The sequence below is a fragment of the Tamandua tetradactyla genome, chromosome 1, assembly GCF_023851605.1.
Source record: "Tamandua tetradactyla isolate mTamTet1 chromosome 1, mTamTet1.pri, whole genome shotgun sequence".
Lineage (NCBI taxonomy): Eukaryota > Metazoa > Chordata > Mammalia > Pilosa > Myrmecophagidae > Tamandua > Tamandua tetradactyla.
Window position 1 is genome coordinate 226214546 of NC_135327.1, and position 25687 is coordinate 226240232.

The 25687-nt window shown below is 43.9% G+C and overlaps 1 protein-coding gene and 1 long non-coding RNA gene across 21 annotated transcripts in view; one reads left to right on the forward strand and one right to left on the reverse strand.

Moving 5' to 3' along the window:
- KIAA1217 (KIAA1217 ortholog) overlaps window positions 1-25687 on the reverse strand; it is a 425610-nt gene that overhangs the window by 92492 nt on the left and 307431 nt on the right. For all 19 annotated transcript variants that reach the window (XM_077153831.1, XM_077153731.1, XM_077153709.1 and 16 more), the window contains 2 exons: window positions 4439-4637; window positions 700-793 (listed from right to left, as the gene is read on the reverse strand). In XM_077153831.1, the coding sequence (XP_077009946.1) occupies window positions 700-793; window positions 4439-4637 (293 nt within the window). The remainder of the gene's footprint in view (window positions 1-699; window positions 794-4438; window positions 4638-25687) is intronic.
- LOC143677653 (uncharacterized) overlaps window positions 23488-25687 on the forward strand; it is a 28251-nt gene continuing 26051 nt past the window's right edge. For both annotated transcript variants that reach the window (XR_013172781.1, XR_013172780.1), the window contains exons 1-2: window positions 23488-23664; window positions 25511-25619. This is a non-coding gene — a long non-coding RNA (uncharacterized LOC143677653). The remainder of the gene's footprint in view (window positions 23665-25510; window positions 25620-25687) is intronic.

Sequence of the window (25687 nt, forward strand, 5' to 3'; positions counted from 1 at the left end):
GATCTTTGGATAATCTCTTGGGATTATCAAAATCTAGAGAATTTTCACTCCCAAATCACATAGATTTTTTTTTTTTTTTTGCAAGGGCAGGTACTGGGAATCAAACCCAGGTCTCCAGCATGGCAGGCGAGAACTCTGCCGCCGCCACCACTGCCCACCCTACATAGATTCTTGTGCTACGCTCTAAACACAGCTCCGAGAAGATGTGCCATATTGAAAACAAGACAGCTCACCTGGAGCAGAAGGTAAGTCATCTAATTAAAACACCAGGGCTTGGAATAATTAATGTAAGAACATTCATGATTTTTTTTTCATTAATTGTGCATAGTTTTTTGCTTGTTTTTTCATTTGCTTGTTTTGTTTTAATTGGGGAAAAATAGCAAGAGATCCTTGGAATAAATTAATGTGCTATGGACTGAGACTGAGGCACCCTTTTAGGTAAAAATTTTAGGGTCCTTTGGAATGAGGACATGGCCAAACTCCTGCTTAGAGATAAACTGGGTGTGCTGTGCCCTCCTTCAAGCCCTCTGCCCCTAAGGATGCCGAGCCCTGAAAGCTGCGGCTCCATTTCTCTGCTGAGAACAAATCATGAATGAGCAGGCTGGAAGCGCTGAGAAGTCCGAGGAGGGGCACACTTACATGCAGGAGGAAGCGCCGCTTTCCCACACGGAGTACAGTGACACCAGAGCACACACTTACCCTCACGTCTCCGTTCACGGCTTTTGGCGTGTGGTTAAATGCATGGGCAGGGTCCTTGTTGTAGACTTTGAGAAGAGATCTGTCCTGAATGTTCCTGGAATCAAAAACATCAATAACGATGGCAGATGACAGCAGCCGGACTGTGGCCATTTCTTTCCCTTGCCCCAAAGGACCCGGGAACAGTCATCCACAGACAATCCAGAGCTGCCACCAAAGAAGCAGCCGAAAGGGTCTTTCACCATAAAACAGACAAAAGCAAAGAAGAAAAAAATGACTTCAGCTTTTTGTTTCTTTTTCTGTTCCTCCGGGGAAGGATAATATTCTCTACCCATAAATATCGGGTAGCAAGAACTCTGTTTTAAGAGTCTAAACATGGAAAACCAACACTTTAAAAACAATGCATCAAAGAGATCTGGTTAATATTTAAATAGTCAAATGTTTACTTTGTCCAAGCACCTGGTTTTCGGCTTATCTAACGAATGCACACAAAAGAAAAATGATTTTTTTTTAATCTTTGAGTCATGTTCATTGAGGAAAAGGAAACGTCTCTGCAGCTCAGAAAAAAGGAAAAAATTCCATAAAGATAAAAACTAATATCTTTATAATACCTTTAAAACAATTATGTAGTGGACTGAAAATAAAATGCTTTTCTCTATACAAAACCAAGTACTGGGTGTACGGGGCATTTTGAAGGAATAGCAGCTGATAAACCCTTACACTCACCTGCCTCTTCTGATCCCAGGGATTAGAGACCCAGATAACACCACAACCTCAGACAGATGTCCCCATCTTGCTTGCAGCCTACCTTGAATCACCTGCGCGCACACACCTGGGGGAGAAATCCCCTCTCCTCTCTCGGCACCTCTGCCCACCCCCCCCCACCCCCCCCCCCCCCGACTCTTCCCCTCCCACGGCCGGCAGGGAGCTCAGGACCGCATGGCAGGTGGCCACAATCCTTTCCCCCAGGTGCAGCCATACGTTGGGGGACTGATCTCAAAACCTGAGACTCTTGGGCTGTTTTTCTTGTAAACGAAGCAGAGGCTCAGGCTGGCCCTGCCCCTCGCCTTTAAATATCCGCCAGCTATGGCTTTGAAGCCAAGACGAGCCCCAGCTTGCACCACAGCCCCAGATTTCAAGCACCGCGGCAGGAGTCTGTCTAAGGGCCCGGGCAGCCCTTGTCCTCCCAGGGGCTTGGGTTGTAACAGGCCCGGGGGAGCCCACAGGAGGCAGAGATGTGGGGTTCATGGGAGGAACCCCCCTTTGGCTGGGGGAGAATGGTACCATGCGGCCACGCCAAGGAGCTGGAAACCTTACTCAGACATGAGTGAAGCGTCCCGTGCTTCTAAAGACGCTTACAGTACATGCTGTTGGTTTGTGACTAATTTAGAAATGTGCTCAATCTGAATGAAGCAGCAGTAGAGGCCCAGATTGTATTTACCACGGTAACATTTACAATGCAGAATCCTGACCTGACTCTCAATAGCATTTCCCTAAGAAAAATACGGAGAAGTCAACAGGAAGATGAAGGAGCCAAATGTTTAACAAACAGACCCTCACTTCAAAAATATGGATGAGCCCATCTCTGGGTTTTGAAGATTAAAGCCACTGTCCTCAGCTAAAACCTATAGGACATTTATTCTGGGGGGGGGGGGGGGGGGAGGAAGGGCAGGCATAATTGAGATATGCGTAAAAACAAAGAACTAGAATAATTCCTGGGAGAGGAATACAAATGTGATCATTTATCATAAACTTTATATTCAACACCAGATAAAAATATTTTCTCCACTTAAACATTTTAAACAAGATTACAAAAAAAAAACCCAGACTACCAGTGCCGCAGCTTAAGTATCAAAAGATGATTGCTGGTGCAAATTACGGTAATTAAAAATTATTAGTATTTAAGGGGTCATTGCTTTCTCAAGTGCTGCTTTCACCTATTTATCAACTGAATTTCCATTCAGGGTGGATCATCTAAATTTGGAAGACTGGGGGACCTTTTCCTCTCTGCCCTCCCTCTCATTTTTATCATGCTGACCCCTCCATGACTCTACCAAAGAATGGGTAAAGTCAAAGTAGTCAGATGCACACACTTTGACTTCGAGCCTTGTGGAAGTTTCTAGAAAGTGGTGGCTCATTTAAATATTACAATTCTTGCACGGGCTTCAAGACAGTGGCGTCAGTTTGTAATTATAACCTCCTTAATCAAGAGTGGCTTTGTCCAGTTTCATGTCTATTCATTATTTCTGCATCTCTTGGTTCCTCTAACGTCAAAACCCAGAAACACATGATGACTGTTGTAAAAGAGCATGCCAGTGTAGAAATCGTACATGGTAGTACATTATCGCAAACACACTCTTTAAATATAACATGGTTATTTCATGCTATATTTATGCTTATGTCTTTATATATATTTATAAAGTTTATGCTTTATAAATTTAGGATTTTTGGTGACAGCTTGATTAATAATTTATTTCAAAAAACAAACATGAATTTCCTGATACCCATGAATATTTAAATACGTCTTTAGAAAGCAGTGTGCAACAGCTGTAGCACCTACAGCTGAGGGTATGGGCCAGATCTAAAAGCCCTAAATCACCCAGTACTGTGGCACATGTCTAAAGATGTCATTTGTGATCATTGTTAGATACGTATCAGTTTACATTTATTTTGCAGCAGAGGCATATTTTTAAAAAAGTGGTACCTGTTCATTCCACATTGAAGCATCAGGGCAGCCTGCTATTCCCACAGGGCAGCTGCAGGCCTGGGAATCCCAAGACCTGCCCAAATGGTTGGATGAGGGAACATTTCAAGGGAGTCTAAAGAGTTCTTGACCAAGAGTGTAGAGAGCCAGGTTTGGGGCTGGGGTTGGGAGCTAACTGGCTGTGTGATCTTGAAGAAGTCCCTGGATTGTTACTCATCTGAATTTCTGGATCCCAAAAATGAAAGGATTAGGATCGAATAATCTTTTAAGTCTAAATGTTCAGAGGCTGGACTAATAACTGCTTGCTTGTGTCATTTCAGTCCTGTTTCTCAGGTTGTCTTGTTGGTAGAGACCAAATGGTTCTCTCTGCTCTGCACACACGAGCCACCTCAGTAAAGATGCTTTTATTTCCAGGCCACCTGCAGTAGGAGGTGTGTGCTTTGCTGTTCTCCTGAGCCCTGGAGAAAGGCCACTTGGAAAGTGAAATGGTTTGGGTAACTATTTAAGAAAAACTAAACAACAGAATGTTTCAGCCTCTTTCCATTATCTATGGATAATAAAATAGAGTCCCCTGCTTTGATTCTAACTTGCTAGGTGGGAATACCCAACAGTGTCATCACCTGCAACTGCCTACAGGCTCTGCCTAGGAAGCAAGAGCCACTTGAGAAGGAGTTGGGAGACCTGGGGTGGTCTTGGTATTGCCTCAAATCTTGTGACTTTGGTTAAGTCTTTCCTTCTTTCTGGGCCTTTGTATCCCTGACTCTTAGATAAAACAGTGAACAGGAACATTTCTAATGTTCTTTCCGGATCTTACATCCAAACATCTATGTGGGAGAAGTCTGTTCTCATCTTTGTAAAGTACACTTTGTAAATGAATTGCAGAAAACCCGATAGCGGATCGCCACGTGGATGAGGGGGGCAAGCCTACCACTCAGAATGACAACTGTGCTTTCCTCATCGGGATGCTGAGAAATTAGGACTTGACACAAACTGTAAGTACAGTAGAGGGAACAAAAGAAAAATGGCAGAACTACTTACCTTACGTCATTCAATTCATAATATACATTTCTGCTTTCATCTTTGATGTAAATGGCGACACATGGCGACTCCAGCATCTTCATGGTGAGCTGCCGTGGAAAGGCACTTACGAAGAGAGCACGGATGGTGTCTGCACTGGTGATTTCATTCGGCATCCTGAGCTGCTTGGTTTCATCTCCATATTGAAGGTACAGAACCCCTGCAAGCAAAAGGAACCGAATGAGCAGGACTTACAGGAATGCAGCAGCTGAATCACTTCCATCCTACATGTAAGGAAATGTCCAGACAAGTTTGGAAACCATGCAATGTGAGATCTGCATGTGGAATTTCTAAGGAATGCACTATTTAGTTATCACATAAGTACATGCTTTTACTCTTTGGAGCCTAAGACAGACGTTAAAGAGGCTAATTTTCAACTATTTTTAACTCCCCCAAACAAGAAAATAACCTTTGGTAGACTGAAACAAAAGATGATATTTGATTCCTTTGGAAGGGAATCTGTACCTGTACATTGATTTTTCCAAGTCTTCCATTAACTAGGAACATAATCATTATAACAATGGATATACTATCTAGCTTAAGTCTACAGTCCATCCACAGCTTTAAGTGGAAATGCTAAAAATATTTCTGTGACTCTAATGCATATTTATTGAATGTTTATTGAAATATTATTGAATGTTTATGCCATATTAAATCATCTACAAGAAAAGATGCACTAATGTTTCAGAAACAAAAGAAGAACATGAGCACAGGATTGTAGAATTGTAGAGTTCCAAGGGGCAGGTGGCCCCCAAAAAATAGCAACCTTTGGTATCCAAGCCTTGAATGGTCCCCTCCTATACTGATACTGGATTTGGCCATGTGATTTGCTTTATCCAATGGGACATCAGCAAGTGCGATGCAAACAGAGGTTTGATAAATGCTTGCACCTTGGGGCTTGTCTTCCAGGTGAGCTTAGCTATGGGATGTGCCCTCGCAGAATCCAGCTTCTGCTGAGTCACATTGAAGACCACAGGCTTGCTGACAGTCCCTGCAAGCTCCCATTCCATAGCCAGGACCATCTGCCCATGGTATGGGTTGCCATCTTGGAAGCAGATCCCCTGACCCCAGATGAGCTGCCCCAGCTGATGCCACATGGACCCTCCAACTTGCATTATCATGAGCACATCAATGAGTGTGATTGTTTTAAGCCAATATATTTTATAGCCTTTGTTATTCAGCAACAGGTAGCCAAAACAAAGTATCAGTGATTCTGATATCTAATTTGAATCCTACTTTTTGTGACAATCTGGGGAGGAAGGCCTCTACCAAGATGACTACTGCTAAATGTCGTGTTTTTAAAACAAATTTATCTCAACTTTCCCCTGAAATTCCTATTAAATTGATAACAAGGAGTAAGAAAAAACATAGATTCAAGAATGAGGAGAATAGGAGAGGAAACAAAAGTAGACAAGAGAAAGCTGATGTCTAAGTCTGCAAGGAGAGGACTCAACACAAGCCATGCTATGCAGCGGGGGAGGCTCAGATGGAGGCACCACATACTTCTGAAGGTAGGAATGCAGAGGTAGTTCAGGTCTGTCTACTTATCAATCTGTCTCTCTAATCCATCCATCCATTCATCCATCCAATGGAGCAGCAAGATGGCCATCTATCGCGATTCACTGCATGCAGCCAAGCAACTCTTGACTGCTTCCACAGTAGAAGGATGAAAAGGTTAAACAGACAGACTATGGATTCTGGCTGTTTAGGTAGGATGCTGGCAAAGGGGCTCTATACCTCAGTCAGGAATCTGGAGGACTCCCTTGAGGAAAGCAGACCGGCCTTTAAAAAGAGAACAACAGATTTTGGAGGATCTCCTTATTAAAAGTTCAAGGTCTGTCCAATCACCCCACACTAAGGCAGCCCTACCTATGGATAGAAGTTTCTGGTTAGGATGTCAGCACCTCACTCTTGCATTTGCAGACTATCAAGGACAAATGGACATTTTATAAGACCTCTGACATGAAAGCAAGGACCAAGATAACACAGAAAACAAATTAGAAAACACGACAATCCAGGGAAAAGAGGAACTTTGTTGGACAAGAGGAACTCTGTGAGCCAGAAGGGCAGAAACAACAAATTCAGTGGGAAGAAGAGAAAAAGCTTATGAAATCTCTCAGAATATGGAGAAAAGAGATGAAAGAATGAGAAAAAGGAGAAAATTAGAGAATTAATTAATGGTATCCAGATGCCTAATGATGGTGGTTGGGGTAAAAGAGACCCAGAAAAGAAGAAACTTTCCAAAAAATATTGTAAGAATCCAATTCCCCCATCCCCCGCCCCTGTAGGACGTCACATTCAAGCTCATCACTGAGACATTTCAGATAACGGAATAAATAAATTCTGAAGGAGGGGACAAAAGCCACATTTGAAGGATTAGGAGGCAGAAAGGCATTAGTTTTCTCAACGGCTGCCCCAGAGAGCAAAGGAAAATAGAGCAACACCTTCAAAAATCTGAAAGAAAATATTTTTCAGCTAGGTCTCCACCCATCCAGCCATGAGTCAATGGGGGGCTGGGATAAAAAATATTATCAGGAATGCAAAAGCCTCAAAACCCATGACCTCCCATGCCCCATTTCTCAGGAAGCTAGTAGAAGATGCTTCACCAGGCATGAAGCTGAAACAGGAAAGATGAAGACACAGGAGTTGGAGACAAGGAGTCGGATACAGGGAGTGATCCAGGAAATCCCTGGGTGGAAGATTCAGGAAGACCCCCAGAGACAGCTGTGCAGGATCTGGAGAACCACCTCACATTGAATCAGAGAACAGAAAGTTTTAGGAGGGATATATAGTCAAGACAAAAATGCACCAGAGAGGGTGACATGGATGGAATGGAGAACAGATGTCTCAGTTCTGTCTGAGCGTTTGTAATGTAAACATGGGTACATAGGAGAAATGAAAAATTAAAGCAACTATTGAGTTAAAGAAAAATATCAAAATATGGTGCAAGGAAAGGACTTTACTCACATAATTCTATAGAGTTCAACTCAATAATATTACATAGTCATAAAAATGTTTTATTTAAGAGGGCCCAGTGTAATGGGTGAGGAGGCAGCCAAGGAGGTAGGGCAGACAAAGCTCCATCTTCCATTAGGGAGCGCAACAGATGATGTCTAAAGCAGAAAAATCAAGCAATAGCAATGTAAGCAAGTTATCATAAATATGGAGAAAAATGCCAGAAGAAACAGCAAAAACAGCCACAAGTAGTTTTTTTCTTGGGGAGTGGAAATCAGGAGGGGCCAAGGACAGGAAGCAGGACTACTGATTTACATTGTATGCTTACTACCATTTGGCTTTTTACAGTACAGAATGTATCATGTTGAAGGAGAAAAAAAAAAAAGCAGAACAATTTCAATTCTGACTCCGATTAACTGAAAGAAAAATGACCTAAATTCAAACAAAGAGGAGAGCCGTCTAAAAAAGCCTTCGCCTCATCATGCAGCTTGGAGACCTCACCCCATCAGCACGCTGCCCTACCTGGCTACGTTGCACAGGGGTGGGTCTCCCCTGCCTGTGTCACTGGTGAGCTTCTAGGGGGTTTCCAATGTTTTGACAAACAACACGTGAATGAATGTTCTTGGGTTCAAGCAGCTTCACACACTTGAGGGAGTCTTTTTATTTTGTAGGAAAAATTCCTAGCAGTGGAGTTGCTGGGTCAAGCAAGCACATCTGAAATCGTGATACCTGTCGTGTCTCTGCTCGTCCTAATGCGCACTTATCACCAGCCGTGGGCCTGGAGAGTGCCCTCCCACCGCCCGGCCAGTCCTGGGTACGATCAGATTTTTAAAAAGTGTTTTTAATTAAAAAAAGAAAAAGACGAAGATGAAATCCACCCGGTATTCTCCGCTGCACTCCCGCTTCAGCTGCAGGCTGGGTGGCTTGGGCTTCGTGCCCATGCTTAGCCACCTGCCCCGAGCCCTGCATTCCCAGCTCTCTTCCTGGGATAGCCTTTTCCTCATTTTCCTACAGCGGATTCCTACCCTTCCTTCAGGGCTTCACGGTAGTTAGCTTCTCAGTGGGGCCCTCCCTGGCCACCTTATCTAAAATTTCATTCCCTCCTCCTTTAGTTTTTTTTTTCCTTGGCAGTTTTTACTCTCTAATAATATCACGCAGTTCAACACAATATGATACAATACAATATAATCCATATTCTAATTATTGATATTGTTTATGGTCAGTCTCTTATGCTAGAATGTAAGCTTCAGAAGGTCAGGGATTTTTTAAAAAAAACGTGTTCTGCTGCTCTTATTTTTCACCGCTGTATCTCGAGTACCTGTACCAGGGTCAGTTAGCTACATGGTAGGTTCCAACAAATATTTGTTGAACGGATGGATGAATTCCTCATTAGTCATCAAGAAGGAACAGCTACTGGGCTTGAGGTGAGTGTGAGAGCTTTTGCTAGTCACCTGCTGACCCTGTGCACGCATTAGAAGCACCTTCGGGAGTGGCCGCTGGCGTGGCTAAAGGAGTCCTGCACCCGGCGTCAGCAGCCCAGTTTCCCCCACCTGCCCATCCCAGTTTGACCCTCAGCTGCTTCAGGGAGTGACTTTCTAGAACGCCCCTGCAGTCGCACCTTCCTCAGAGGGCACAGAAAACCTTATGGGCCCGTCCAGTGGCAGAGAAGGCCACGCTGGGGCCCTCAGGGGCGGTGTGTGGACACTCCCCCGACGACCAAGGCCATTCAGTGGCCGGGACCGCCCTGCGCGCTGGGCGAGGCGGCTGCGCTCGGGCACGTCACCCCACGGGGCCCAGCTCCCAGCCCCTCCCCTGCACCCTGCAGGCACGTGTGGGCTGGAAGAGAATTGCACGCCCTGGCAAGAAAGAACCCAGACCACCGGCCCCAAACTGCCGCTGCCCCGGCGGCCGCACCTGCCAGGTGGGACACAAGTCGGTCACGGAAGGCGCCGGTGGAGGCGACAACGGGAAGGGCCCCTTTACAGAGGAAGGCAGCCTTGCACGCTGTTCAGATTGCTTTCCCAGTTCAAGGAATGGGGTGAGAAATCCAGGACACTCATAATAGATGACGGTGTCTCACTGGGGCAGTGACGGCCTGAGACCCACTCGGTGTCCAGGGGCTTGGCGTGTCCTGGCTCCCGTCCCCTCACGTGGAGCCACTGCGCCTCTCCGGGAGGTCGGAGGGACACTGGGTCACAGCCTCCCTCTAGGAAGAGGAAGGAGGCCAAGGGACATGCGTTTATAGGATGCCTACTGAGTCAGCCGCCGGGCACACGTGTGCCACTCAGTCACCCCAGAATTCCCTGTAAGTTGGCATCAGTGCCCCGTCTCAGAGGAGAGGAAACGGGAGGTCCAAGGGACTTGCCAAAAAGGGGCAGCTAGTAAGCGCCTTAGCAGATTTCCATCCGGCTCCGTGAACACGCAGGCCCGTGAGCTCTCACTGGGGGCTGACCGCCTCTGAACGCCTGCATTGCGCCACGACAGGCCCCTCCAGCCACCCTCAGGATGGCCCTGCTGTCCTCACACCCTCAGCTCGACCATCTGCCGAGGATGCTGGAGCAGGACGAGGTGGGGGCAGCTGGTGTCTTTAACTCCTTGGGAGGAGCTGCCGGGGTGTGGCTGGAAACGACCCACGTGCACAGCAGCGAGGTGGGAAAGCAGCAGCAGGGCGCTGAGAGCGCCACGGTCAGGGGCCTTCCCTCCACCCCAGAGGCTCTGCAGGGTCAGTGTGGATTTCCACCAGGAATTCTTCATCTCATTTTACGAAAAGGAAGGTCAGAAATGGGCTCCCCGTTTTTGTAATCTTTGGATTCTTAGAATCAGTTCCAGGATGCAGGACAGCTTATAAAGTATTCCTGTCCTTCATATATTCGAGGCTTTTCACAGGGTGACTCTCCCTCCCCGCCTGCCGAGTGCTCACACCCCTCTGCCACTGTGGGGACACCACACTCCCACCGGCCCCCTCACAGCTCTGCGAGCTCCCTCGCCTGTCCCGCGGCATGCCGGCCACCGACACAGAACAACCTTCCCACCGACACAAAGCTGATCTCCACCGACATGGAACAACCTTCCCACCGACACAAAGCTGATCTCCACCGACATGGAACAACCTTCCCACCGACACAAAGCTGATCTCCACCGACACGGAACAACCTTCCCACCGACACAAAGCTGATCTCCACCAAGCAATCTTCCCCAGCCACTCCTCCATCCCTTTTCCATGAAGCATTGAAGAATTAATTCTTCTAACACTGGATGTTGTAGAAATGGCTATTGGGTTTTAATTCTGCATCATGGTCAGCTGTATACATGTCAGCCTCTCTCACCAGACAGTCATATGAGGTGGTAGTGTGTCTCCCATATCAATTGTAGTGGAAATGAATTCAGTTTCCCTGTAACATCGCCAAAGGGTGATCCTGTTCTCCTCTTCAGGGTTTTCTCTACTTTCCAAATTTCCTAAAACCAGTATGCTTTGATTATCTTAAAAGAGAATCTGTACACATCTAAAACAACTGGCCAATTTGGAATCCTACTCAGTTACTGGGTAATTTTTTTAAGAGCGGGGCCAAAAAATGCTGGCCATATAAAAGTCTCCGATGAAACTGGCGGAACGTGACTGGCATCTGGAATGGGAGAGCATCGGTATTTAATATAAGCACAAGATTCCAGGCTTGTAAACAGAGGCATGTATCCTTAGGAGAGGAGACTATTCAAGAGTCTTTACAACAAATAATTGTAAGGATCTTAGACGCAGATGTAGAAAGGGTTTCCTTCATTCTCTAACCAGCGCCTTATCACATGCCAGGAACTGGGCCCATTGGCGGACCCGAGAGTCTTGGTCCCCTTCCTGTCGGACGGGTTTCTGGCCGTCCTCTGCGTTCTTTGCCCTGCACTGGTTCCACAAGGGGCCCGAGACGTTAGCAATCGGTCCCTGACACCAGGAGGCATTTTGTTTCAGGCACAGCAGCAACGCGAAGGTGGGAACAGTCCTGGAAAGGACCTCATGCTGCTAAGTTCCCTCCCGCAGAGGAGCTTTGCAAGCAGGTGACAAAGCAGAATAGCGAATTTTTTGCCTCGTGGGGAAGAAAAGGATAACAGAAAATGTATTCTCCACTGAAGGGCTGGATGCCCTTTGGGGAGGAACTTTACCCTTAGATGTTTACCTTTGCTGCAGGATCCAAAGAGGGTGATGCCAGACACTAGATTTCCCTTAGTTCACTCAGATACCCGCTATCTTACAACAATGTGAGACCTTGCTCAGTCATACAATTACTTAACCTTCTATTACTTATAATTGTGGAAATAATGGAAATCCTCTGCAGTCTCTAAAAGAGAGTCTTTAAAAAATGCTGAGGAATTCCATGCACAATAGCAATTTTAAGTCAAATTCTAATTTACAATGTGCTTCGTAGAGTCATAATCGTGGGGGCTACTTGGAACATAATCATAGAAGAACATGTTTAAAAAATGAATTTGTGATAGTCAAATAGGAGAGTCTTGCCCCACCCAACCGCCTAATGGACAGAGGTCCCGCTAGGGGCATACCGTACAAGTCTTGGTGATGGCCCCAACACTGCTCAGCCCCCCCTCAACTTTGTTTGTTCTAAACAATTGATGCAATTGGTGCCCAAGTGAAATGACAACACCATTTAAAATAAGCATACATAGTAGAATGCTCGCCTTCCATGTGGGAGACCCCCGTTCAATTCCTGGACCATGCACCCCTCCCCCGCCCCCCCTCCCCAGAAAAAACACACAAAGGTATATCTTCAAAAATGCCTTAGAGAAATGTCTCAGTGGCAGAGAGAGTTCAAATAACAGTCGAGAGTCTACTCCAGAGGTTTCTCTTACACAAGCTCCAGTTAGACCTTGTTACCTATCATGATTTGCCAACTCCCCACCAGGACCATTCCAGCCGATCTTAAAGGACACCTAGGGCAATATATAAGATTCCACAAGGGTTCCAGACGCTAGAGTAACTTTCCAGAAACCTATAACCTCCAGATGGGTCCCTGGTCCAGATCAGTCCTGAAACCTAGCCCAGCCTCTCCAGAACATCAGATAGTTCCATCTCCCTACCCCATATTAGTGACAGACCCTTCCAATATCAAAAATTTAGAATTGCCATAGCCTAAACAACCCCAATGAGAGGTACAGAAAGATCAAAGGTGGTGGTGGAGTTATACAGGGAAGATAGGATTTAAGAAATGAATATGAATGCTGAATCATTAAACATATCTCTTTTTGTCTCCAGTATTTTAGAACAGCTAGAAGTAAAAACCTAAAATTGTGAAATTGTAACCCATGTCAAACTCTGAAATCTGTTCTACAACTAATTGTGGTGCTGTGCTTTGAAATGTATAGCTTTTTTGTGTATATGTTATTTTTCACGAAAAAAGAAGGGAAAAAAAGTCGATTGTGATCATAAAACAATACTTAAGCCCTCTAACCTCCTCTATTCTGGAGCACCTAGAAGGGAAAATGTGAGAGGATTGTATGGTAGCCTATGACAAACTATTGGATCTGCCCTGTAACTACCAGTTGAAGGATGCTTTGAAAATTATTGATTTTTTTATTTCTTTGCTTTGTATATAGGTTATATCATACAACCAAAACAAGTTAAAAAAAATTATCAGTGGCAGAGTAAGTTCATATAGAATCCAGAGGCTACTCTGGAGGTCACTCTTATGCAAACTTTAGTTAGACATTGCTACCTATCATAACTTGCCATCCCCCAACCAAAAGCATTCCTTCCAATCTTAAAGAACACCTAGGGCATTATATAAGATTCTGCAAAGGTCCCATGCACTAGGGTAACTTTCCAGAAACCTACAAACTCCAGATGGGTCCCTGGACCAGACACATTCTGAAACCTGGTGGGCCCAGCCCTTCCAGAACATCAGCTAGTTCCATATACTGACCCCTTATTAGTCACAGCCTCTTCCAACGTGAAAATTTAGAATAGACATAGCCCACATACCCCTAAAGAGTGGAAGAAAGATTAAAGGTGTTGATGGAATTATTCAGAGAATATAGGGTTTAACAAATGAGTATGATTGCTGAATTATTATATTGATATTTCTTTTAGTTTCCAGTGTCTCAGAGCAGTTAGAAGTAAAAACCTAAAGTTGTGGAATTGTAACCCATACCAAACTCTGAAATCTGTTCTACAACTACTTGTTGTGCTGTGCTTCAAAATGTAAGGCTTTTTTGTATATATGTTATTTTTCAAAAAAAGAAAAAAGTGATGGTAAAAAATATATATGTTCCTTCTAGCCCCCAATGTTCTGGAGGAGCTAGAAAGTAAAATCTGAGAGGATGGTACGGTAGCCCATGACAAACTATGGAATCTGTCCTGTAACTACTTGTTGAAGAGTGCTTTGAAAACCATTGCTTTTTTCTTTCTTTGCCTTGTATCTATGTTATATTACACAGTAAAAAAAAAATTAAGAAACAAAAAGAGGCAGCATTTTGGAGAAAACTTGAAAGCATGAGGGAGCCACAAGAACCATGAGAGCCCATGCAGCCAGACACCTTTGGGAATGAAGAAGGAAAACACCTCTGGGGGAGCGTCATAAAACAAGAAGCCTGGAGAGACAGCTGGCAGATGTCACCGTGTTCACCATGTGCCTTTCCATTTGAAAGAGAAAAGACCTGAACTTCATCAGCCTTCTTGAACCAGGGTATATTTTCCTGGATGCCATAGACTGGACATTTCTATAGCCTTGCTTTAATTTGGAACTATTTCATAGACTTGCTTTAATTGGGATGTTATCACGGCCTTAGAACTGTGAACTAGCAACTTAATAAATTCTCCCTTTTTAAAAGCCAAAAAAAAAAAATGCCTTAAAGAGACCTGCTGGTGACTTCTAGAGTTCAGGCTGTTTAAAGACATGAATGTCTAAGATGCTGATTTCTAGTGCTGTGGTCCTATCCATTACCAATGGGTCTTATTGTCTTTTTACATGGATAGTGAGACTTTTTAATGAAGACGCTACAGTGCAAATTAACAACAGAACTACCAGGAATATTAACTGAGTCAGTATGTTAATCTTGAAGGTTACTCAATAATTAAGGCAGGGGATAAGAAAATGCTGTGAGAAGTACCAACACTGATTACATTTGAACTACAACTGTACTTGACTCCTCTCTTAAACATAAGGTGGACTGTCGGTTAAATTAAATATTGCGACATCAACTCATTTTATAAGGCTAGTGTTCACCTGGACACTAGACAAATAGTCAAAGAAAGGACTTCAAATTTAAATGCAACACCCTAAATAAAATATTTGCAAAGCAAATCCAACAAGGTATGAAAAATTACACCATGATGAAAGAGTCATCTCAGAAATGCAAAGATGGTTTAACCATAGATAGTCTAGTCATGGTATTTTCTGCAATAATAAGTAGTAGAAAACTATATTTAACAGAATGAGAAAAAATCTTAAGAAAAACCTAGCACACATTCATAATTTTTAAAAAATCAGTGATTTAAGAATTAAAGACTGGGAAGGCAATGTTGGCTCAGAGGCAGAGTTCTTGCCTGCAGAGCCAGAGACCTGGGTTCGATTCCTGGAGCCTGCCCATGTCAAAAAAAAGAAAAAAAGAATTAAAGACCACTTCTTAACTTGAAAGGTATTCATCAAAACCTAAAATAAGCATCATGCTTAATGATGGAATGTTCAAAGCATTCTCTTTGTTTTGAGGGTTTTTGCTATCATTACATCTGAAGTTCTAGCTATCAAACTTAATGCAAGAAAAGAAATAAAAGACATAAGGATTAGAAAAAGATAGCCCAAACTGCGATCACTCACACATGATAAAATTAACGTACAAAGAGAACCTAAGGAAAACCTGTAGACACACTATTAGAACTAATAAGGGTTTAGTATGACTGAATGATGCAAGATCAATACACAAAATCAGTAGCATACTGCAATATTGAACAGCAGTTCCAATGAGGGAACCAGAACTCAGTGATGGTTTGAAGCTATATGTACCCAGAAAAGACCATGTTCTTTTAATCCATACCTGTAGGTGTAGACTATTATGGCAGGACCTTTCGCCTAGGTTTTGTCAGTTGATGCCTGCTCCAAGTGGATCTTAATCCTTTTTTTTTTTTAAGTTTTTGAAACTCAAATGTTTTTTTTTTAATTCCCTTGACTTTCTGCTTAACATTCTTTTTTTTTATTATTATTAATTAACGGAAAAAAAGAAATTAACCCAACATTTAGAAATCATACCATTCTACATATGCAATCAGTAATTCTTAACATCATCACATAGATGCATGATCATCATTTCTTAGTACATTTGCATCGGTTTAGAAGAACTAGCAACACAACCGAAAAAGATATAGAATGTTAATATAGAGAAAAAAATAAAAATAATAATAATAGCAAAAAAAAAAAAACCTATAGCTCAGATGCAGCTTCATTCAGTGTTTTAACATGATTACTTTACAATTAGGTATTATTGTGCTGTCCATTTTTGAGATTTGTATCTAGTCCTGTTGCACAGTCTGTATCCCTTCAGCTCCAATTGCCCATTATCTTACCCTGTTTCTACCTCCTGTTGGACTCTGTTACCAATGACATATTCCAAATTTATTCTCGAATGTCCGTTCACATCAATGGGACCATACAGTATTTGTCCTTTAGTTTTTGGCTAGACTCACTCAGCATAATGTTCTCCAGGTCCATCCATGTTATTACATGCTTCATAAGTTTATCCTGTCTTAAAGCTGCATAATATTCCATCGTATGTATATACCACAGTTTGTTTAGCCACTCTTCTGTTGATGGAGATTTTGGCTGTTTCCATCTCTTTGCAATTGTAAATAACGCTGCTATAAACATTGGTGTGCAAATGTCCGTTTGTGTCTTTGTCCTTAAGTCCTTTGAGTAGACAGCAATGGTATTGCTGGGTCGTATGGCAATTCTATATTCAGCTTTTTGAGGAACCGCCAAACTGCCTTCCACAGTGGTTGCACCATTTGACATTCCCACCAAGAGTGGATAAGTGTGCCTCTTTCTCCGCATCCTCTCCAGCACTTGTCATTTTCTGTGTTGTTGATAATGGCCATTCTGGTGGGTGTGAGATGATATCTCATTGTGGTTTTGATTTGCATTTCTCTAATGGCCAGGGACATTGAGCATCTCTTCATGTGCCTTTTGGCCATTTGTATTTCCTCTTCTGAGAGGTGTCTGTTCAAGTCTTTTTCCCATTTTGTAATTGGGTTGGCTGTCTTTTTGTTGTTGAGTTGAACAATCTCTTTATAAATTCTGGATACTAGACCTTTATCTGATATGTCATTTCCAAATATTGTCTCCCATTGTGTAGGCTGTCTTTCTACTTTCTTGATGAAGTTCTTTGATGCACAAAAGTGTTTAATTTTAAGGAGTTCCCATTTATTTATTTCCTTCTTCAGTGCTCTTGCTTTAGGTTTAAGGTCCATAAAACCGCCTCCAGTTGTAAGATTCATAAGATATCTCCCTACATTTTCCTCTAACTGTTTTATGGTCTTAGACCTAATGTTTAGATCTTTGATCCATTTTGAGTTAACTTTTGTGTAGGGTGTGAGATATGGGTCTTCTTTCATTCTTTTGCATATGGATATCCAGTTCTCTAGGCACCATTTATTGAAGAGACTGTTCTGTCCCAGTTGAGTTGGCTTGACTGCCTTATCAAAGATCAAATGTCCATAGATGAGAGGGTCTATATCTGAGCACTCTATTCGATTCCATTGGTCTATATATCTATCTTTATGCCAATATCATGCTGTTTTGACCACTGTGGCTTCATAATATGCCTTAAAGTCAGGCAGCGTGAGACCTCCAGCTTCCTTTTTTTTCCTCAAGATGTTTTTAGCAATTCGGGGCACCCTGCCCTTCCAGATAAATTTGCTTATTGGTTTTTCTATTTCAGAAAAATAAGTTGTTGGGATTTTGATTGGTATGGCATTGAATCTGTAAATCAATTTAGGTAGGATTGACATCTTAACTATATTTAGTCTTCCAATCCATGAACATGGTATGCCCTTCCATCTATTTAGGTCTTCTGTGATTTCTTTTAACAGTTTTTTGTAGTTTTCTTTATATAGGTTTTTTGTCTCTTTAGTTAAATTTATTCCTAGGTATTTTATTCTTTTAGTTGCAATTGTAAATGGGATTCGTTGCTTGATTTCCCCCTCAGCTTGTTCATTACTAGTGTATAGAAATGCTACAGATTTTTTAATGTTGATCTTGTAACCTGCTACTTTGCTGTACTCATTTATTAGCTCTAGTAGTTTTGTTGTGGATTTTTCCGGGTTTTCGACGTATAGTATCATATCATCTGCAAACAGTGATAGTTTTACTTCTTCCTTTCCAATTTTGATGCCTTGTATTTCTTTTTCTTGTCTAATTGCTCTGGCTAGAACCTCCAACACAATGTTGAATAATAGTGGTGATAGTGGACATCCTTGTCTTGTTCCTGATCTTAGGGGGAAAGTTTTCAATTTTTCCCCATTGAGGATGATATTAGTTGTGGGTTTTTCATATATTCCCTCTATCATTTTAAGGAAGTTCCCTTGTATTCCTATCTTTTGAAGTGTTTTCAACAGGAAAGAATGTGATCTTAATCCTTTTATTGGAGTCCTTTATAAAAGGATAAAAGACAGAGAGAAAATAGAAAAAAGCCTCAGAGAAGCAAAGAAATAAAATTCAGAGGCACACAAAGAGAAACTAAAAAAGAAAAGTCAGAGAAGCTGAGAGAAAAGGACACACACACAGAGGCTCAGAGAGGAAGCCACTGAAGCCAGCAGCCAATCTTCGGGGAGAAAGCATCGTCCTGATTTTGCCTTGAGTTGACATTTTCATGGCCAAAGAACTGTATGCTTGTAAGTTAATAAATTCCCATTGTAAAAGCCAATGCAGTTCTGCTATACTGCATTTCATCAGCTTTAGCAAAGTAAAACAAACCTCATCTATAAACACATACACATTTCAAAAATATAAAATATTCACTTTTAATCTTCTCTATGCAAATGCGGGATTCAGGCAGAGAGAGGCTAAATAACTTGTTGACTCACCCAGCTAATGAACTTAACCATTGTACTTTGCTGCCTGTCAGATGTTAGACAGATGTCAACATCTGTTTAATTCTGGTTATGCCTATTATATTACTATGTTTTCTGCATTTTTTCCATTAAAAAAGTTAAAGAATAAATCACACACACATACACAGAAATAGGAAACCAAAATCATGCTACCTAGTTCCCCTTCTACAGAGCACATAGCTCTGACCCAAAAGATTAAGCTTGGATGAAATTATGGGAATTTGGAAGTTTACTTTGGTTTGTGATAAAGGGTGTGTGCAGAAGTTCTATGATATGAAGGAAAGAGTAAAGGCTGCAAGAGAAAGAATAAGATTTTCTTAAAGGGAAGAAGAGAAGCGTAAGAGTATACTAATCATAGTCCTAGAGAAAAATCAACTGGCCTTTTTGGAGATACGAAAAATGCAACTTTTACAAAGTGTCTAGTGCAGGTTTTCAAGGCAACAGAAAGACTCTGGCCATAATTCAACAAAAGGCTGAAACAGCCCCACTCAGAGATTTAAACAACCTGAATCTTCTTTAATTACACTGGTCAGGAGATTTAGGTACAGAGATTATGGCATTATGTGAGATACCATATGATTTCATCTAAAACGCATCTTCTTTGCTAAAATATGAACATTTTACATAGTAGTAACCAATAATTAGTATGGATAAATGAATAAATCTTTAGAAGACTTTTTAGTCTGATATGTAAGTTTCAAATAATTTGCACGTAGATTTTTTTAAAAAAACACCAAGAGACAGTGTTCTACTCAGAATTTTTTTTCTTTTCTAACATTGGGTAAAAATAATTCTGCTTAAGAAGGTACAACCTGTTTGATCCTCAAATTGAGGGAGAAAGACATTGAAAATGCCCATATGATGCCTTTTCTATTCTCCCACACAGACTTCAGGATCTTCAGGAATTTCCAGAGGAATCTTTCAGATTGTAAATGGGCACAGTGGTGACTTTTCAATACTTTTACATCATAAGGTATGTTAATGACAAAAAGTAAAAATCCAGCTGTTACAACAAAAAATCCAGCTGTTACAACATGTGCCCCAGTCATGTGGGATTCCATTTCCTAGGACAGATGCCCGATTTGTCAAGGTCATTTTAAAAAGTAATAAACATGGGATGCCTGGATCCTGGAGAGGGTTGCCCTCACTTACTGCCTCTTTCTACCCCTTCATCCTTCTCACCTTTTTCCCCAGCGCCATGCCGGGAGCCTCGTCCTCTCTGTCTCAATGTCCAGGCAGCTGCTGGGTTCAGGATGCTTGAAACGCACCCACTCTAGCCCCTCAGATATAAAGGACCTCAAGTCTGCAAACAGTCCCCCTTTCTCAACTCCCCCTTGCTGGGTGCACAGCCAGGGCCCTAGAGTGTGGCCATGGCCAGTGAAAGGGGGTGCAGGCCACATGCAGCCACAGATTTATTTAGCAGCATGCACATTTTTTTTAGAAAAGTTGTACATTTACAAAAAAAAAAAACCACATAGAAAATAGAATTCCCACCAACTCCCCACTCCTCACTGCCCACAAATGCAGATTTTCCCTCCATAACACCTTGCATTATGTGGTAATTTTGTTACGATCGATGATGGAATAGTAATAGTACAGTTAGACTATTTACTGTAGCCCATAGTTTACATTACACTACAATGTGGTAGTCCTATGTTTGTTTTTAAATATTTATTCTGGTATCATACACACAACCTAAAGTTTCCCATTTTAACCACTTTTGAATATACAACTCGGTGGCGTTAATTACTTTCACCACCATCATCAAATCGTCCCCTCAAGATGGACACAGCTCTGCAGGTACCAATGACACGTTCGCTCCCCGCCGGGTAACCTGGATGCTAGATTCTGCCGTGCATTTGCTTTTCTAATTATTTCAGATCAGCGGGAGCATATCCATCCTTCTGGGTCTGCTTATTGTTCATTTCATCTTGCTGCACGTCTTACAACCTCACTCCTCTCCACTGCGGGGCCCACTCACATCTTACTCCTTTGCTGTTTTGCGCCCAGATCTTCTGGGGACGCGCCGAGTGCTCTTCTTTTCCCTCCTGGTGTCTGCAGGGGAACGGTCAGGACTTCTTCCAGAGCGTGGTGGCAAAGAGGTGGGCAACTCAGGGAGGGTCACGGCTTCCTGGCTGGCATTTTGGGGCTCTTCAAAAGCAGACTTGCTGTATCCCGTGTGATGCCATGACCCGAAAACCTACAGGAGCTCCTCCACCCAAGGCCAGCACCCACGGGAGCGAAGAGCTCCTTCCTGGGGCTGAGATGGGCTGGATGGAAGCGCAGGGCCTATGCGAGTTACCCTGATGGAAGGCATGAGGCAAGAGGGGCCCCACCCTGGACCCTACACTTTAGGGCCCCCCAATCCATGACAGAGGCGCACGCACCCCTGGTGCTGCAGGGAGCAAGGGCTGGCCATTTGCAGGGGGCCTGGGGGAGCTGGTGCAGGCACTCGGGGACTGTCGCCCCCAGCCCAAGGCCCCTCAAGTGTGGAAGGGTGCTGGGTAAAGAGGAGGAGGAGGAGGAGAAAGAGGAAGGGCTACAACTTGCGGGTGTTGGGAGCCCCTCCCTGAACCACCGTGACCCAGCAAGGTCTCTGAAGATCCACAGAACTCTAAATTCAAACCTGGCCTTCTACTTCCTTGCTAAGGGGACATCCTCGAGGCAGGAGGGTAGGATACATTCCACCTAGCCATTTATTAGCTTGATTTATTCTCTAAAAATATTCAGCAATGCCATCTAGGGGCCTCCAGCTACACTATTGCCCCCAGCCCTACAAATATCAGGGTCTGGCTTGTTTGTGATGCAGAAAGAGAAGGGGTGTTTCCCACACCTGCCTCCAAGCCAGGAATGGAAGCTGCTTCCCCGCTGGCTTCCGAGTTGGTGTGCCACAGCATTTTATTTTTATTATTTCCAGGTCGCCCTAATGCGGGCGGGCACCTGAGTGTCCTCTCCCTTCCCAGAGATTGGGTTACTTTATTTTTGATTTTATGCAAGTTGCCAAGGCTGAGTCATGTTGAGCGGCCTGCAGCCTCTCCCTGCTGGTGAACGACCTCCGTCATCACTTGGGTTTCAGAATTTTCCTGCTACTGTTACAGGCTGATTATTATGTTATTTGTTTGTTGATTTCTTTGAGCTTTCAACACGCATTGCTGGGGCTATTTTTAAAAGTTCCCTCCCCTATGACAGGCCACAGCTGCCCCGTGGACATTTGCAGACAAGCACAGCCCCTTCCAGGCCTGAAGTGGGCAGCAGCAGCTCGCCAAGCGGTAACTCAGCTCGGGGCCTGTCCCTGGCCACCTGCCCCAGACCCCCTTCCCTGCGGCTCCCAGCTCGGCTCATCCCATAGCCTCAGGCCCAAGCCGGCGGGTCCCACCCTCTACCAGCCCCTCCACAGACCCTAGCCCGTGGACAGGGTCAGAATGTCCCTCTCTCAGCACTGCCCAGGGGAGCAAGGGGTCCCCAAGATAGCTGTTGTTTCGGAGGAACCAGAGAGAGAACAGGGCCGTGAACCTCCAGTTCTCTCTGGCCCTGGAGGGGTGCCCAGAAGCACAGATCATGTGCGAGTGTGCCAGGGTGTGTGTGTGTGTGCGCGCACGCGCAGAGGCTGGGCTGAGCTGTTCCGATCTCGCTTCTTGGGTGGCACTTGTCCTGGGGAGGGGATTGGCTTTGACAAGAAACCCTAATTTCTCGAGGCTGAGCCTTGTCTGCCATTTCTTGCTTCAAGTGGGTGGGAAGGGAGAGAGAGGCTAGTAGGAGGATTCCAGGGGTAATGCGGGAAACAAGCCATCAGGCCAAATTCTCCCCCAAACTGCCGGGCTTCTCCCAAGCAGGCACTCAGGGAAGTGCTGGCTGCCTCTGGGAGGGTGCGCAGCTCCCCAGAAGTAAATCTCCATCCAGGCTTCACAGACGTTGCTTTCCAATCTGCCTTGCAAAGACACCGGGAGACTCCTGTCGCGCCTTTACCTTCTGTTCCCCTCTGGTATCTTCTAAAGAGATATAACACGCCTACTTGCTCTGGTCCACTTCCCTTTGCAGTTCTGCACTGCCCTTTAAGAGGAGCTTCTGCTCCCAACCACACAATCACAAAGAACAAACGCCTGGGACTGCTGACGGGTGCCCCTGGCCCACCCGAGCAGCTCTGAGGGTGGGTGGGTAGGACAACACAAGGACAGACCAGATCTCCACGCCTTCCTCATCACTGTCTATAGAGTAATAATTGTTCTCCCTCTCTCACCACTTTCATAGGTAGAACCTCTTCTTCAGTGCCTTGATAACAAAATGACCACTGTTTGCATTCCAACTAAAAGCATTGGGAAAGAAGCTGGAAGACTTGTACTCACTTTCATCAGCTTTATGAGCTAAGGAATGGATCAAACATTGGACTACCCCCATCAAACCATCCGCTTAACAAGCTAAGCACCCACCCTGGGCCAGGAGGCAGCTGGGGGAAAAAAGATGGAGCACAGTTCCTTCAAGGCATCTGCACACTCACACATCTGCACAGTCACACAGCTCGTCTTCCATGCTCGCAGTTCACCTGGCACGTCCCCTCTCTCCTCAGTGTTAAGGGTCTATGGCCATTTCCTCCGAAGAAGGAAATTCAACTCACCAGTGTGCTTATCCCAGGAGAAACAATTAAGTGCAAAGCAAATTGGACCCCTGTTTTGATCCTAAACGAATGCTTTAAGAATTGAGAAATGTCAGTGCAAATTAGGCTGTTTTAGATTTACAGAGCAGCAGCATTGCATCTGCTTCAGCAGCCATCAGTACCACAAAAGATGGATTCCATTCACTCTACAAATTTTGGTTGAGTACCCACAGGTGCTTCTGTTGATGGATGACAGACAATAACCTCATGAATGAGTAAATGTAATGTGTCACATAACAGACTGAAACTACAGCAGGGTGCATGGCACAGACCAGTGGGATGGGAGATGGGGTGGCTGTTGTTTGATATATTGTTGCTGGGAAGCTATTGAAAAGAAGTGTGGGAGCAAACCTTGCAGTTCTGTGGAGAAGGAGCAACCCAGGCAGAGGAAACAGCATGTTCTCTTAAAGCAGGAGATGCCCGATATGTCCTGGGAAAAGCCAAAAAGCTGGCATGGCTGGCGTAGAACAAGCAAGATGGCAGGTGGGTAGAGGGGAGGGGAGAAATGTGGTAGTGGTCTGATTGCACAGTGGTCTGATGCTCTTTGTGAGCTGGGAATCCATCAAAGGTCACATGCAGTGGTGGGTCAAGGTCGGGTTTATTTATTACAGTAATAAGGTGAGACCAAAATCAAGAGGTCATTCAGGAATCAAAGGCAGTAAACCAGGTGAGAGAGTATGGCGGATGGAAGGTGGTAGAGACAGGGCAAAGTGGTCTGATTCTGGATATATTCTGAAGGCAGAGTGAACAGGACTTCCCAAAAGATTGAATGTAAAGTGAGATCAAAAGAGGAATTAAGGGTCATGCCATGGTTTTGGTCAGCACACCTGGCAGGCAAGTTTGCGATGGACCGAGATGGGAAGGCCAGGGAGGAGGTTCTGTTGAGAGGATTTAGAAGATCAGTTTTGGAACTGTTAAGTGTGGGACGTCAGACTCGGGGGTGGGGTTTGGGCCCCCAGGCCATTGTCATATGGCGGGCATGGCACCACTGGACTTGAGCAGATCACTCAGGGCATTAGTGTAATGAGAGAAGAGAAGAGATCTATGGGTTCAGCCCAAGGTTTGTGGGTGAGCAAACGAGAAGGGATCAACCCAGAAGACCCAGGAAGAGAAGCAGAGAGGTACGAGGTGAGCTAAGAGGGCGTGGGGTCCAGACAGCCAAAAGGAAGGCGTGGCTGAAAGACAGGAAGGGGTCTAGTGTATCACGTGACGGCAGGCCAATGGCATCAAGGGCTGATTAATGTGAGAAGGCCACTGGTGGCCTTGATCAGAGATGTTTCTATGGGGCAGTGGGCTTGAGAGTCTGATTGGAGTGGGTCTGAGGGAAAACAAGAGGAGTGCAATTGGAGATAACCCGTCCTTTGAGTCATTTTGTCATAATGGGACAGTAGCTGGAAGGGGATTCAGCACAAGATGTAGAGTTCAAGCTAAATCAGGGGGCAATCCAGTCTCAAAAGCATCTCAAATCACTGCCGAAGGCTGACAAACAAGCCCGAAGAGACACCGCCCGGATGCCCTCAGTAAGAATAGAAATATTTTTAGAAGATTCAGATTTCTTTCTTTCTTTTTGATTTTTTGCCAAACATTTTTGTGGTATTGCTACAATCTGAATGGAAAATTGCAACAAACATAAAAATTCACAGATCTTTCTTTCAGGACTCTGCAAACAGAACTCTTGGTCAGAGGGATGGGCTTGGCAATGCCTCAAGAGCCTTCCCATACGCAGATATGCAATGATTGTTCTTGTTTCACAAACCCTGCTTTTGTGTGCAAGTTGGATGTTGCCTCTGTGATTCTTGTGATATGCTTGGCCAGAAGTAAAAGCATTTTCCATTAGCAACTTCCTACCGATAGTATCTAGTCTCCAAATTCCAAAGAAAAACTAGAATATTTTAATGTTCACAGCCAGACTCAAGGTAACATGCTATTTGGATACGAGGAATGAAGCACGAAATCACATTTGAGATTCAATTTACCATTGCTTTCTTTCACTCTGTCAGAATATACTTGCCTCAGATTACTTAGTGATGCGTACAAATATAATAGAAAAGGGTGTCCTAATTTAAGGGGAAAAAAACGTATAAGCATATGTGTGGGATATGGGGGTGTATTTTTCATAACAGAGTAGGCAGGGGATTCACCAAGCACTCCTTTTAAATCGTAATTATATGTATAAAAAATTTAAATATAATTACAAGTATAAAAAATGTCTTGATCAAGTTAATACAAGCACAATAAAGGGGATAAACCAATATATTTAAAGCTAAAGTGTAAAGATCCACTAACCACTTTTTTAATAAAACAAATACTCTCATTTATCCCCACACAGGACACTTAGCCTTGTGTTGAGCAACGCTTGTGCATTTGATCTATTCCAGCCACCTGGCAGTGGGGCTGACCCACCTTTGTATCCCATTGGGTGAGTCACCATCAAACAGGTATGTAGTAGCTTGTAGCAGGAAATTTAAAAATGTCCACTGAATGGTAAATATACTGACCAATTTAA